At 36.4% G+C, this 15,019-nt stretch overlaps 1 protein-coding gene across 3 annotated transcripts in view; it reads left to right on the top strand.

Moving 5' to 3' along the window:
* POLR3A (RNA polymerase III subunit A) overlaps positions 1-15,019 on the top strand; it is a 37,835-nt gene that overhangs the window by 2,051 nt on the left and 20,765 nt on the right. For all 3 annotated transcript variants that reach the window (XM_032982150.2, XM_032982149.2, XM_042786587.1), the window contains exons 4-17: positions 187-358; positions 1,416-1,570; positions 2,544-2,783; positions 3,737-3,899; positions 4,087-4,223; positions 4,783-4,886; positions 5,567-5,708; positions 6,240-6,380; positions 7,626-7,695; positions 8,400-8,527; positions 10,039-10,177; positions 12,100-12,264; positions 12,568-12,740; positions 13,922-14,033. In XM_032982150.2, coding sequence (XP_032838041.2) covers positions 187-358; positions 1,416-1,570; positions 2,544-2,783; positions 3,737-3,899; positions 4,087-4,223; positions 4,783-4,886; positions 5,567-5,708; positions 6,240-6,380; positions 7,626-7,695; positions 8,400-8,527; positions 10,039-10,177; positions 12,100-12,264; positions 12,568-12,740; positions 13,922-14,033 — 2,041 coding nt within the window. The remainder of the gene's footprint in view (positions 1-186; positions 359-1,415; positions 1,571-2,543; positions 2,784-3,736; positions 3,900-4,086; positions 4,224-4,782; positions 4,887-5,566; positions 5,709-6,239; positions 6,381-7,625; positions 7,696-8,399; positions 8,528-10,038; positions 10,178-12,099; positions 12,265-12,567; positions 12,741-13,921; positions 14,034-15,019) is intronic.

Below are 15,019 nucleotides of genomic sequence, written 5' to 3'. Positions count from 1 at the left end.
TGACTGTATTTTTTTTTTATCTACGTTTTTTTGTGTATTACAGAATATGAATTGGTCTTTCAACTAAGACCATTGTATTTCATTCCAAGAACTACATTCTGTTGAAGAACTTAAGTTACAGTAGAAGACGTTACATGGCTGAATGTGTCTGTTAAACAACTGCGTTTATATGTGTTTACATTTAAGATGATTTGCAAAACCTGTTGCCGTATCATGCTGTCGGTGGAAGAAAAAAAACAGTTTTTGGATTACCTGAAGCGACCTGGCCTTACATACCTTCAGAAGAGAGGATTAAAAAAGAAAGTGTCTGAAAAGTGCCGAAAGAAAAACACTTGTCCTTACTGTGGTGCCTTTAATGGTGAGTGTTGACATTAGCAGTTAGTGATGGCTATCTGCTGTAATGGTTTTTACTTTGGTGGCTGTGATAGGCACTGAAGTCTTGAGTGTCCATGTTCGATCCACAACTAATGAGTATTCTCTCTGGCCCTTATAAAGAATCTGGTAATTACCTTCTTGATGCCAAGCCCGTGCTTGATCACATTTCATTTATGTGGATATAGACATTGTCCTAGTTGCATGGTTTATTTCATGTGGTACCTCTTTGTGGCAGTAACCAATATTTGATACTTGAATAATTGCAAAAATCCCTCTGCTTAACAAAATATTGGGAGCTACTGTCAGTGATCAGTATCTTAACATAGAAGCACTGGTAGACTGTAATTTTGAATTACCTTAATTTTTCATCATTGTATTAAATTATCTTTCTAAGGATTAGATGTGCTTGTCATCCTCTAAGAGGGTATGTTCTGCAGTTTGGCACTATTCAAGCTGTGGTGATTGTGGGTTACACTGGAATTTGTTCTTCAGGGCAGAGTATCTTCAGATTTTCGCATTTGTTATTCAAAGTACTTTTTTTTTCTTCTTGTATACTGTTCAAGTGATACTGCTGTTAGAGCACTTTCAATGTTAGAAATTCATAATGGATGGTTCATTCAGAACTTAAAACTTCAGGTTTTTGACTCCTGAAAGTTAGGAGTTGTTTGTTATAATGATCAACAGCCTGGATAAATAGAGAGCTGTTTCATTGTATGTGTCACATATACATATAGGGGGAACAAACAATAGGCATTTACAAAATTAAGTGGTAGGTCAGCATACTTCAGTAAAAAGAATTGAGTTTAGAAAGCATTTGTACTAGTCTGTGGAAGTTTTATGAATAATGTTACCTGCATGACACAAAAATATTTCTCAGATTTTTCTGACCATTAATTTCCAGAATTACTTTAGATGACAGTGGATGATATATAAATGGCACATCTTAGTCCTCTTTTTAGTGTGAGAACTAGTTTAGCTTAGTGGTTTTGGTTTTTTTTTTAAAAAAAGAAACTAAACAACCCCCATTTATTTGCTTGCAGGAACTGTGAAGAAGTGTGGTTTGTTGAAAATAATACATGAAAAGTACAAGACGAATAAGAAAGTCATGGATCCAATAGTGTCTACTTTTCTCCAGTCCTTTGAAACTGCCATAGAACATAACAAAGAAGTAGAACCATTACTGGGAAGAGCTCAGGTGAATTCTATTATGACAACTTTTATGCTGGTTTTTGTGCATGAAATAAAACTTCTCAAAGGTTTTCAGTGTAGCAGCTTTAGCATTGTGATGGTCCAAGATTTTCATATACCAGAAAACACTTGAAGAATGTTTGTATTTATTGCAGTAAGGTTAACTATGCTAAAATGAGAAACTTAGTTTACTTATATGTTCTCATATATGGCTTTCTGTCTGTAAAGAGGGGGGATGTTCTTGTTGTGTTTTACGTCCATAAGCTAGAAAAGGGAGAAGAAATACAGGCCCATAAAAATGCTGCATGTACATATAGACGTATTGTAACTCCCAGATGGTTACAATACACAGAATTATTTTTTTTCTTCTGAAGAACTTAATGTTGAGAAGGAGAGAGGAGACTTAATTATCTAACCTTTTTGTTTCACTCAGCTTTGCGTTGTGTGCAGTTTTGTTTCCTTGGGCTCTTTGCAAGCTGAGAAGATTCAGGGGACATATTTGGACAGAAAAAGTAGTGAATACCTGGAGTTTCTTATACTACATCAGTAGCTGTACTAAGAGAAAAAGGAAGTTTTAAAAAATAGTCTAGAAAGTACTGTAATTCATGTGAGTTTCTACTAATAAAATGAATGCAATGTACTCTGAATTTGCTGTGAGAGGTTTATTGAGCTGCTTTGTCAAATAAATGTGAAATACTCTCAGTTAACTTCTTAGAAAAGAGAGTAACATGATGAGAAATAAACACTGATGTATAAGGAAAAAAAGAAAGGAAAGAATATAGCAAGTTAGTATCTGATATGCTAAAAGCATTGGCTCGGGATAAATAGACCAAAACAGTTTTGTTTGCATGAACAGTTTTTCTCTATTTGTCGTTTTAAAATACTTAATTTTAGAACAGTCAGTAAATGAGGGGAGGAGGGAAGCACTGAAACTGTTACATGACAGCTGGTTCTCCCCATTCGTCAATGGATTTTTGTAGGAAAACTTGAACCCTTTGGTAGTATTGAACATCTTTAAAAGAATCCCAGCAGAAGACATCCCTCTGCTTCTGATGAACCCAGAAGCTGGTAAACCTTCAGATTTGATCCTCACACGACTCCTAGTGCCTCCACTGTGTATCAGACCCTCTGTTGTGAGTGACTTGAAGTCTGGCACCAATGAAGATGACTTGACAATGAAACTGACAGAGATAATTTTCCTCAATGATGTAATAAAAAAGGTAAGTCATCCTTCAAGCTCTCAGAGTCTGTTGCCTTTGAAAGGATTTGGTTAGAACTGAATATAGCAAGTGGTTTTACTTGTCTTACTGCTTACAGTCTAGCAAGCAGTTTGTACTTTATTGCCTTGTCATTTGGCATTTTATTGAAAGACCGAGAGAAACTTACTTCAAATGGAGCTGGCTGACTGGCTGCTTGCAGTATAGGACCTGTTGAAGATCTGCTGGTGGATCATGGGAAATGGTTTTTTGTTTGAGTTCTGGTCCATAAACTCTTCTCTTTTTCCCCTCCCCCGCTCTTTTTGTGCACTCTCGCACTCTTTTTCCCTCTCATGACTATGACACTTCTTGAGTGGTCACTTAAAATGAAAACATTATACCTATTTTTTTTTTCCATGTAGACCTTCCGCTTTTTTTACTACATGTTTATCCCTTCTTTATTCCACCAGCTGGTCTTAACAAATCAGGCTTCAGTTAGCATGGTTATCAAATTGAGACTAAAAGTAAATTTGACAATTTATCATTTCTTTAGAAGAGCAGTTCTACTAGACTAAAACTTTTCAGACTTTTTAAAACTGGTCTTTTGTCAGGCAAACAAAGTCAAGTGAGCACTAACTCTCCCGTGATTAAAAAATTATTAACTACTGGTAATTCTTCTGACTGTGAAGTTACGTTAGCTTATGTTCAGTGGCTTGGGAAAAATATAAACAAAAACATAGTTTTGTCAGCATTTATCTAAAGCCAATGCTAGTCAAAAGAAATTTTGCTGGGATCTCTTGTGAATGGCCTTAAGCTATAGGCATAAAATTATCTTGCCTTTTTTCATTCCAATATATGAAGGTTCTTTTAATGTTACTTTTGAAATACGAGTTGTGTTCATATCAAAAAAATTCTTTGCTACTTTTAATATGTGTAGTTATATTTATTTTCTGAAGCTGGATGCCTATTTTGTTTAGCATAGGATATCAGGAGCCAAAACACAGATGATCATGGAAGACTGGGATTTTCTTCAACTGCAGTGTGCCCTGTATATTAATAGTGAGCTCTCAGGAATTCCTCTCAACATGGCACCTAAAAAATGGACCAGAGGTTTTGTTCAGAGACTTAAGGGAAAGCAAGGTTTGTCTACAAAGTTGGTTTTAGCTATATATTTTTTTTAATTAAGCCACAAATATTTGCTGTTTCAAAGCATCTCTTTGCTACTATTCTGTTACACTTCAGTGATGTACCTTGAAAGATATTCTAATGTGCTGTCTTAACAGGTCACATTTTTTATGAAGGAGTTTTCACTTGCTTATTTTGTTAGGTCGGTTTAGAGGCAATCTGTCTGGAAAGAGAGTGGATTTCTCTGGCAGAACAGTCATTTCACCTGATCCAAACTTAAGAATAGATGAAGTAGCAGTGCCTATTCATGTTGCTAAAATACTAACTTTTCCTGAAAAGGTAAGTAGTGTACAACAAAAACTTTTCCTATGCCTTTCCCCCTGCCCCCCTCCTTTTTTTTTTTTTTCCCAGACCTCAGTTTCGTCCATCTAAAAGGGAGTGAATATATTGCATCATGTTCAAAATGTCATTCAGTGATGTTTTGCTAGTTCTGTTGCTTCTGGTAAATGAAGGTTGCAGTATCAGAGGTATCCAAAAAGTACTGTGAAGGCATATGGTGTAAGGAGTGACATACCAGGAGAGAAGAGTTTTGCTTGATATTTTTTAAACTCATGCATAGTTTCATGTTTGTTGGTGTATCTGTCAAAGGAGTGGTTGGGTATTTTTATTTCTGAACTTAGTTCCCAGAGTTTTAATTTAATTTCACTTTAATGTTCTGCTCTAAAATTGCCTTATATTTTCCTCCTCTGTTCCTTCCTGCCTGTTCCCTTCAGCAGCTGGGGGCTGTGAGGGGGATTATCAGTTGAGCCTGAAATTTGAAAACACAAAAGCCACCAGCAAAAACAAGAGGTCCTGAAATATGTTTCATTTGTTTCTGATTAAAGTCTTTATGCAACAGGTGAACAAAGCAAATATTAATTTTATGAGGAAACTTGTCCGTAATGGTCCTGATGTTCATCCTGGAGCCAACTTCATACAGCAAAGGCACACACAGATGAAAAGGTATCATGCTTATCTGTAATTATTCACTTTTTGTTTTTGCACATCAACTTGTTCTTACTGCTGTGTGGAAACAGTTGTATCTGCAGAGATTAAAATTTATTTTTAGAATCTTTCATAAAGAGCATTAATAAAAAAAATGTCGTTATCTCTTCAGGTTTAGTATACAATTTCTTTTTATATAGTCTGTTGGATTTAAACAAGTGTAAATACTGATGACTTAATTTTTTTTTTTTACAATCAAGTCTCTCTGACTTGAAATGGGGGGTGTTGTACAGAGGTAAATGAAAGCAGTCAGTTTTGGGCGCCTTGTACTAGCTGTTTTCATACGAGAGCTAATCTGCAGTCAGTTTACAGGTAGTTAGAAGTGATAGTATATGAATGAAACTCCCTATACTCCCTGATACAACTGAAACAAATTATTTTTATAAGTAGACTTTTTTCTTACTTGTACTAGTAACTGTAGCTTTGTTGACTCATGTCACAAATACATTAATTATTTAAAATAGCAACAGGGCTGGTTTTTAATGATGCAATCCACATGAGTTTTGTTCTCTAGTTGTTGTAATACAAATACTCCAACATTTAATGGAAGAACTTGCATTATAAACACGGAATTTATTTTTGATTGGTTTTACATCTTTCTGACTATTTCTGACTCCATTGTTATGTGTTACTATAAGGTTTTTGAAATACGGAAACCGAGAAAAGATGGCCCAGGAGCTGAAGTTTGGTGATATCGTGGAGCGACATCTTATAGATGGTGACATAGTCCTGTTCAACCGACAACCCTCTCTCCATAAGCTGAGCATCATGGCTCACATTGTAAGTGTGCACACAGCCTAACACACAGGTGCTGCATCCCTGTATATTAGATGCTTTACCTCTGCTAGTGTTTAACTCTTACACACACAAAAATAAACAGTTTCTTCTGAAACACTGCGTGGGGACAAGCATGAATACAGTGCAGTTCTGCTTTTGCACAGGAGGCAACATGTAACTTTGCAGTGTGCTGTCTAAACAATTCTGTTAATAGCCAAAAGTGACCTCCGTATCTGTTCTTGCATAAGCGTTTCATTTTTGTAGAGTTGATGTGATCTCTGCAAAGCATGATGTGTTCTGTGCTTTTTACATATTCTTCATAATGGAAGTTATTAGCTACATTTGTATAACATAACCTGAGTACAATTTCTGTCAGTTCCTGGTTGAGTTAAATGTTATAATCAGAAATTTGGACTTGTGTCTGTAATAAAAGAGAAGGATAAAGTCTGCAATGAAGCACTTGGGCACAGCTTTTCATCTTTCAGCATGCATGAATGCATGTGCATAATTTTTTTTTTTTTTTCTTTTTCCCAGGCTAGAGTAAAACCTCATAGGACATTCCGATTTAATGAATGTGTCTGTACACCATACAATGCAGACTTTGATGGAGATGAGATGAACCTTCACCTTCCTCAGACAGAAGAAGCAAAAGCAGAAGCGCTTGTTTTAATGGGGGTAGGTAGATAATGTTGGAGTTGGGATTTTGCTAGTGACAGATGGGCTAAGCCCTCTATTTCTTAACTTGCATGTGAAATCTGAAATATAAAGATTTCTGGGTATGGTTAATGTGCAGCTGTGAAGCTGTCTGAAAACTCTGCAAAAGGGAATTTAGAATAAATGAGGACTGTTAGGCAGTTGTAGTCTAATAGACTTATATTTAGCATCCATGGAAAACTCAGTGGTTTTAAGTAAGTAGATAGAATTAGTGTGTTTCTGCCTGACTGTCCTTACTGATTGCTACCAAAATAGGGTGGCTCTGTTACTAAACAGACACGCACTTTGCCTTCTGGTCTGACAGCCCAGCAATTGCAGATGGTCAGACCTACTGGAAATGAGGCAGCAGTAGTGTGCTTGTACTGGAGAAGGCAGTTTACCAGGGAAGGCAGTAGACAGTAGGCTCTTAGGGCAGGGATAAAAGGGAGAAAAGAGGGTAGATAAAGAGGGATCTGATGGTTTCAGGCATTGATCTGTAGAGTGAAAGTAGAGTCAGTAGCATCAATCTGAGCATTTTTCCAGTACACTGCTCCTTTAGGGTGACTGAATGCTGCTGCTACCTCAGATGTACCAACTCAGCTGTTGGCTGCAGCATGTTTTGGCTTGCTGAACTGATTTGCAAGCTTAAAAATAAACCAACACCACCTCCCCCTGCAAGCGTGTGATTTGGGTTTGTGTGGGCCTGTGAACACTTCAGGCAAAATTGTGCTGCATAGGTGGGGGTGATTAAGTCTGAGTAAGACATAAGAAAATGGGGCTAGTGGAAGTGGCTAGCTTGATTATTACATATTGGTAGGGACCGCACAACTTGCAATATTTCAGTAGCTCCCTGTAAGGAGAGTAACCTCTCTTGTCCCTTCTCAGGTACTCAAAGCTAGCTTGTGTCCCTTCCCTGTCCCCTTTGAACAGTAAACTACCAAACTCATCAAGTTGATTGCAACTTCTGCTTTGGAAACGGAATATGTAATTTCCAGTAACTGTTCTCAAATTATTCCTTAACTATCAGTAGATTTGCATGGACTGTAGTGAACTGAAACGTCTAGTTTATTTTTTCTATCTTTTTGAAGAAAGTTGTATTTCGATTTAGACTAAGCTTTTACCATGTTTGCTAAAATAGTTGTCTTAAGTGGTAAGTTTCCTTCTGAATAACAAAAGGCATATCAGTGTCTTCAGATGCATAATTTTTTTGTTTCCTGTATCATATAGACTAAAGCAAACTTGGTAACACCAAGAAACGGAGAACCTCTTATTGCTGCTATTCAGGATTTCCTCACAGGTGTGTATATAAGCTTAATTTAGAGCTGTGTGATTTAACAGTTGTTCCTCCAGAATTGCTTTTCTCTTTTCCAGAATTTTGCTGTATTAATTAAAAAAAAATCTCTTCTTTCACAAGTCAAAGTGCCATTATGAAAGTAAGGCCATTGTTAGTCTGAAATACAATGATGTCCTCAGAATCTCTTCTGATACTGTCTACCTTTGTAGGTGCAGTTGTTATTACCTTTGCATGTATTTTGCTGTGTTTCTCTAACAGAGAAAATGAATGGGATCTTTGTACGTGCTAGGTAGACCATGTAAACTGCTTATGAATATGATAGAGGAGTTCATCAGTCAAAAAATAGTTTTAACCTACAGTGAGGACCTTCAAGTTTCCTTAATTCTTTGGGAAATGTCCGATGAATGTAAGGAGGAGAGTGTACAGAAATTAATGCCAAGGCCTAATTTTGACCTATGGAATAGAGTCTGAGAGAGAGAACAGATTATAGAAATGCCCTGGTTCTGATTTTTAGAAATTGGAGTGTGGAGCAAATAAAAAAAAACAATTCTGGAAAGGATTTACAATTGATGCTGTCCAAAATACTGTCATTTTACATAGTAAGTAGCTAACTAGTATTAGAATTAAATCATTGGTACTGAATATGCAATAGCTTTTAAATTTAATCTCATTTAAGTCTGTCACATTAATAATATTTTACATTCTAGGTGCCTATCTTCTAACATTAAAAGATACCTTTTTTGATCGAGCCAAAGCCTGTCAAATTATTGCTTCTATCCTGGTTGGCAAGGATGAAAAGATTAAAGTTCGTCTTCCACCTCCAGCAATTCTGAAGGTGTGTCAAACTGTTTTTTTAATGTTGTTAAGACTTTCTCTGTCGTGTGCTCTTGACCCATGGTGATGTTCTCATCAGAGACAGCTCTTCTTTTCTCTGACAGGATTTTTGTACAAGATTTTGTACTTATAAAGTGTAAAGTGCAAGGATCAAAATACAGGGTCAAAGCTATGCAGCAGTTACTTGATAGTTCTTGATGCTAAACGGGGTCGGACCTTGCATGGTGCAGTGCAGATGCAGGGTTCCTTTAGGGCTCAAACATAGCTTTGATGCTATCCTGCTGCCGAGAGACAGACCACTTGGCTAGTGGCAGTCAGTAGAAGATACATTGTACTTAGTAACCTCACTATTACTAGCTGAGCAGACTAATATGGCGCCAAGTGAAGAAACTGTTATTCCTTGGGTGCCCTCAAGTAATATTCTGAAATGCTCAACAGTCCTAAGTTTCAGCATTCCAAATTTAGGAGATATTAAACCTGGGAAATAGTATGCTTTAGTTGTTAACCTGGCAATGTGCTCAAGATTAAGGAGGATGAGTGCTATGTGATTATTGGGTTTGTTTTGTTTTGTTTTGTTTTGTTTTTTCTTGGGTTTTTTGTTTGTTAAATCATATAAACAGAATATTTATTATGAAGGGCAGAGTCTTTGTCTATTTGTCACAAACTTTGAAGAGAAATGTATTATTTATTAGATTAGGTTTTTGTAAGCCTTCGTATACGTGTAAGGGTGTCTGGATTTTGTATTTGAGGCAAACAATTGTTTGGAGAGACTTTGGTACATTTTAAAATTTGTTAAGTACATAGTGAGTGTGGGTGTATGTGTGTGGGGGGGTTTATATCCTTTATTTAATTTCAAAATATTAATTGTAATATTAAGGAAATTCAGAAAGTGAAATTGAAATACCAGTGAATAATACTAATTTCAAACAAGGTCAGAGCGTTTATGGGCAGTATCGAATGTGAATTTTATAACTTCTGCTAATAGCCAAGAGCAGTGATTCTTTCTCTGCTTCTGTCACTTCAAGTGATTAATTTTAGCACTAGCTGTGACAGTTGCTTATGTTTAATTAGAGCTGAAGGGAGTACATAATTATATGAATCTTTAACCCCCTAAAAATTTAAACCAAAGGCACTATATAAAGAAGGAATTGTAAATGTCGCAACCTCTTTGAGAAATGAAATGACAGCAGCAGCATCTTTTTTTTTTTTTTCCTTTCCCTTTTCTAATTGGAAAAGGAAACATGACAATAAGAGGGAGCAATAGAGCTTCTTTCTATTAAACACATGCACATACCCTTATGTAAAGGATAACCATTCAGCGGTCAGTGATTCTGTATCTGTGAAAGTGCATTAATTCTTCCCTACTCAAAGGGGTGCTACTATGCAATTCTACAACTATAGTTAAGTATAGAAAGGTTCTGTATAGAAAACAATTATACAATTAAGTTTTTGCTTCCTCTTTTACTGTCGTTGTAGCATAAACTCTAATTCTTGTCCTTTTGTTTCTCTAAGCCTGTAACACTCTGGACAGGAAAACAGGTTTTCAGCCTGATTCTCAAACCCAGTGATGACTGTCCTGTGAAAGCGAATCTACGAACCAAGGGCAAACAGTACTGTGGCAGAGGGGAAGACCTGTGTTACAATGATTCTTGTGAGTGACACTTCTAAAACTGCGTTTTGCAAGTCTTTAGAGAAGTTGTGGCTGTTGCTTTGTTGAGTTCATTGCTGTTGAGCTCACTGTAGGAGTTAAAGCAGTACTTCACTTAAGTAATCTTGAAGTGAAAAATAAAATGACGCCGTTTTTCTCAAAAGTTGAAGTCATGCTGAACACCAAAGAAGAAACTTGGGTGTTTTCTTGTAATAAAATTTCTTTTGTATGGTACTAGGCTTGTCATGATACTAACATATTTTAATGTGAGAGAGATCTAAAAGCAAAGAAGCTTAGGAAGTAGTTGTATAGAGGGCAAAGGGAAGAATTTATTATCTTGAGTGGAGGTAGTGATACAAGGATTAGAAGTTAAACAGTGAAAGGCGTTAGGATACGTAGGTAAGATGGGAATCCCTAGGATATCAAACCATCTGTATCCTTCCAGCTAGAGAAGTCAGAGTGGCAGATGGAATGCAGAGCATCAGGATTGAAGAGGCTGTAGGAGATGAGCAAGGCTTTGCTACTAATTTAACATTCATGTGGTAACACCTGGAAAAGAACTTGAGCAGGCAGGACTGGCTTGGTTCCTTGCTGCTCAGAGGTGTGAGTTAAGGAACCTGGGAAGGAACCATCGTTTTACAGTAATTCTGTTACGCGGTGTTGATGTGAGAAAGAATTTACCAATTAGGACTGAAATCTACTCTACACCAGACTCTGAGTGATTTCTTTAGAAGACAGAACCGTTCTGTGGTTGTGAAGCTGGTTAATAAACATGGTGGCACAGTTTTTTTCGGCCTCCAAGGAATGTGGGGTGAAAGGCAACAAAGCAATTTGGTTCACACTTATGTGAATGTAGGCCATCTTATTTCCTCTGTGTCTTTTCATTTTAGAAAGTATGGGAAGAATTTATATTTTCTGAGTTCAGCAGTATCAGGTGATGCAGAGGACTCTTGGATTTCATTGGTGGCTCTGTTCAGTTCACTGAAAAAAATTTATTTCTGAAGCAACACTAATTCTCTTCAGGAAGTTCTCCGCAAATTCTCCAAAATTTCAAGAAATCCTGATACCATATTTTGATTGTATATAGTAAGGGATGGAGCAGTGACTTCTGGTTCAAGCAGATGATTACCTCAATTCACATTGAAAATATTGAGCATAGAGTACAGTGTGCAAACATCTACAGTGTTCTGCATAAAATTCTTTGATTTGGATCCATCTACATATGCCAATTCTTCATTGTAAGATGTATAAGGAAGTTGACGATAAACATATGTTGTACTGTTCTCACAGAAGATACGTCTAAAGTTCATGTACAGAAGACAGTTTTTAATTGGTTAAAGGCTAAAGCTGATAAGGAAGATTCAGTGCCTGAAATGGAAGGTTCCTTGATGAAACAAAAGAAAGTAAGCTAAAAGAGGCAGTGTGTACAGGCCTACAGGCAAGATAGATGTCATTATGATACGCTTGTAATTAGAGAGACGTCTGAGTCCAGTATCTTTTCAATTTAAGCCATGCTTCCAGAGGTGGTTGAGTTGAACTGTATCAGAATAACATTGCTTTATCATGCATGATTGAGGACTTTATTTCTGGACAGAGCAGATTGATTGAAGATTTTATTCTGGTTAATGAAGCACAGTTTATTTTTAGATTTTCATAGTGTTTCTCACAAGTCTTCAGTTGGATAAAGTTGCCTTTGTAAGGAGGAAGGAAAATAAATTTTAACATCATTTGGGAAGGTCAGGTTGTAGGCTGTTCCCCTTACATACTTACTCATGCACTTCTACAAATACACTAAATGTATGTCTTTGAGTTTTGTTATTTTCATGAACAGAGCTTTTATTTATAAACCTACTCCATAACTGGTTGCTAGAGTTTAGGTAATGTTTTAGAAAAATTATGAATTATTTTTGCCTTGTTATTTCTAGATGTCACAATTCAAAACAGTGAGTTAATGAGTGGCAGTATGGACAAAGGAACCTTAGGTTCAGGATCCAAGAACAACATTTTCTACATATTGCTGAGAGATTGGGGACAGGTAGAAGCTGCGGATGCCATGTCACGACTAGCCAGACTTGCTCCTGTTTATCTTTGTAAGTATATTTCTTTGTAAAATAGTATCTTGAAGCAGAAATACAGAGCAATCATGCAAATTTTTTTCTTCAAATATGATGTACTCTGATTAAAAAATAAGCTAATTGTGAAGCTGGCAGAAACAATGAAACAACTGATTGTGCTTACGAAGTGCTAATGATGGGAGGAAAAATTAAAGTTCCAAATGATAGTAGTTCCATAATATTTATTGGGTTTAATTTGTATTTGCTTATATTGATAGCTCAATCTCATATACATACATACTTTTTTTTTTTTTTTTTACTTTTTTTTTTTAATAATAGCTAACCGTGGCTTTTCAATTGGAATTGGTGATGTAACTCCTGGGCAGGGCCTGCTAAAAGCTAAGTATGAACTCCTGCATGCTGGCTATAAGAAATGTGATGAGTATATTGAAGCTCTGAACACTGGCAAGCTACAGCAGCAGCCTGGTTGTACTGCAGAAGAGACACTAGAGGTAAAATTTTTAATTTAAATCGCTATATAGAGGGAGTAGAGACTTCATTAATATATTCATGTAAATTGTGAAGTTCAAAGTTGTCTTCTGATACCTAAAAATACAAGTATGGTCCCTAGGCACGCAACTTGAGCTGAGTCTGTCTAGGCTTAACATTTAGATGCTTGTATGCATCTAAAAATGTTAGCTAAATACTAAATAGCTGATATCCTCCCTCCCTCCTGTCTGGATGTATTGGCGTGACATACAAGAGAATAAAGTTTCATTGGTAATCAGAACAGAGTTAATTCTATTTATCAATATTTGCTAAGTTAATAAAGAACAGTAACAGTAAAGAACCTACTCGAAGAAGCAAAACATTCCTTTAGTTACAGATCTGTTTATATGCAAGTGTTTTCTCACCCCTTATTGGGACAAAAGTTAAGTGGACTTTGGTTATGCTGGGTTTTTTCTTTTTTATGTAGAAATTCTGATGAAAAGCAATGAATGTTGCCAAAAAGCTTACAGACAGGGACTTAAGTCAACTGAACAACACTGTTTTCATTATCTTTAATGGTTTTATACATTTGTTGTCTTGGCTAGTCAGTCTTCAGGTTTTGCCTTAAAAAAAACACAACCTAGAATGAAGGAGGGGAAAAAAAAATACAACAACAACAACCAACCAGAAAGCCCCACCCTATGATGAAGTACTGCCACAGTTGTCCAATTTGGAGTGATGCTCTGGCTGAAAGGAAGGGTCTTGCAGTCTCTTCCATTCTTCCTCTTTTCAGCTACCTGTGTATGTCCTGGAAAGGTTTTTGATACAGTTGTTATGTTCTTAACAGTTGGAGATACCAGCATGGAAAACTGATAAGCAGACTGCTCTGAAAGCAGTCCAAAAAATTTTTTTTTTTTTGTGGTAATCTTTCATGTAGCCATCAAGACTTAGAGCATAGTTCAGTGCTCAGTTTAGCTTAAGCTGATGCTGCTGACAAAAGCGGCCCAACAAAGACTTTCTGCACAGCAAACTGGGAAGTTATGCACTTTAAACTCGTTTTACCCGAAGCAACCCAAAGGTTTCTTCCTATTTGTTGGATTTTTAATTCCCTTTGACTACTGAAGGTATTGCTGGCAAGTGATGGGGTACTGTTTGTGTATGGTATTTTTAACGAATGCTGAATCTCTGAAATCTTGGATTTCAGGCCTTAATCCTTAAAGAACTCTCTGTTATCAGAGATCATGCTGGCAGTGCCTGTCTCAGAGAATTGGACAAGAGCAACAGTCCCCTTATCATGGCTCTCTGTGGTTCTAAAGGTAGGGGTAGCTGAGCTTCGTAAGTAGATTGCTTGCTCCATCACTGCTCCCAACATTAATTGTTCTGTGTTTATAGCCTATATACAGTCAGTTGTTCAAGTATTAAATTCATGTCGTATAGATTTGACATGACTTCTCAGTAAGTACAGGTTGGGTATAGTTAATTTAAATCAAGCTGATATGCTAGGTTTTGTATCTTTAGAATTTTAGTACAAGTTGAAAAAACATCCTCTTGGACCTTCAAATGTTCTTAAGACTTGAATTAATCAGTAAAAAGTTTTCAGTTGCATTTCTAACTTCAAGTATCTATATCACATACGAAAATCAACTGGAACAGATGTATTAAGAATTGGAACTAATATTTCAGCCATCTTCACTGCTTTGTTTCTGAAGGACCACCTGTGTAGTAAATATTTGTTTTATATTCAAACTCTTATCTGAGCTCTCCTTTGTTTTCTGTGAGAATTTGAGAAAATCACTTAACCCTTTGCCTTTATCTGTCTCTAATAAACTGTGGAAAGCCTCAGGGTGACATTTCTAAAGAAATACTGAAATTGAAGGAGGAAGATATATTAAGCGTATAATTTGGGGGAGGGTTTGCAAATATCTTGTTTGCAAAGATGTTCAGCAAATAAAACTTCTGAGTTGCCGATCTGTTTCTTTGGGCCTTAATTTGTTCTAGGAATCTTGGTTGACATGGAACCCTTCATAAAAATATTGTTAAAATATGTTTATTGAAGAAATTGTGAAGCAAAATATGTAGGTTAGGATCATGGGTTGTATAAAACACATTCCATAATACAAAACAGGATAATGTAAGGACTGTAGTCAAATAGTGGTGGCAGGAATGTCTAGAACCCAAAGAAACAAAATTTAAAAGGAGTTGTAGCTATATCGTAGATTTCATTGCCAGTCTCTGCATAAATGCTGAAATGTACAGGCTAAGTAGCAGAAAAACTTTTTTAACTGTTGTAATTCTAAATGCA

This window comes from Tyto alba, unplaced genomic scaffold, assembly GCF_018691265.1.
Source record: "Tyto alba isolate M040663 unplaced genomic scaffold, T.alba_DEE_v4.0 Super-Scaffold_1, whole genome shotgun sequence".
NCBI lineage: Eukaryota > Metazoa > Chordata > Aves > Strigiformes > Tytonidae > Tyto > Tyto alba.
This window is presented reverse-complemented; position numbering and strand designations above follow the sequence as displayed.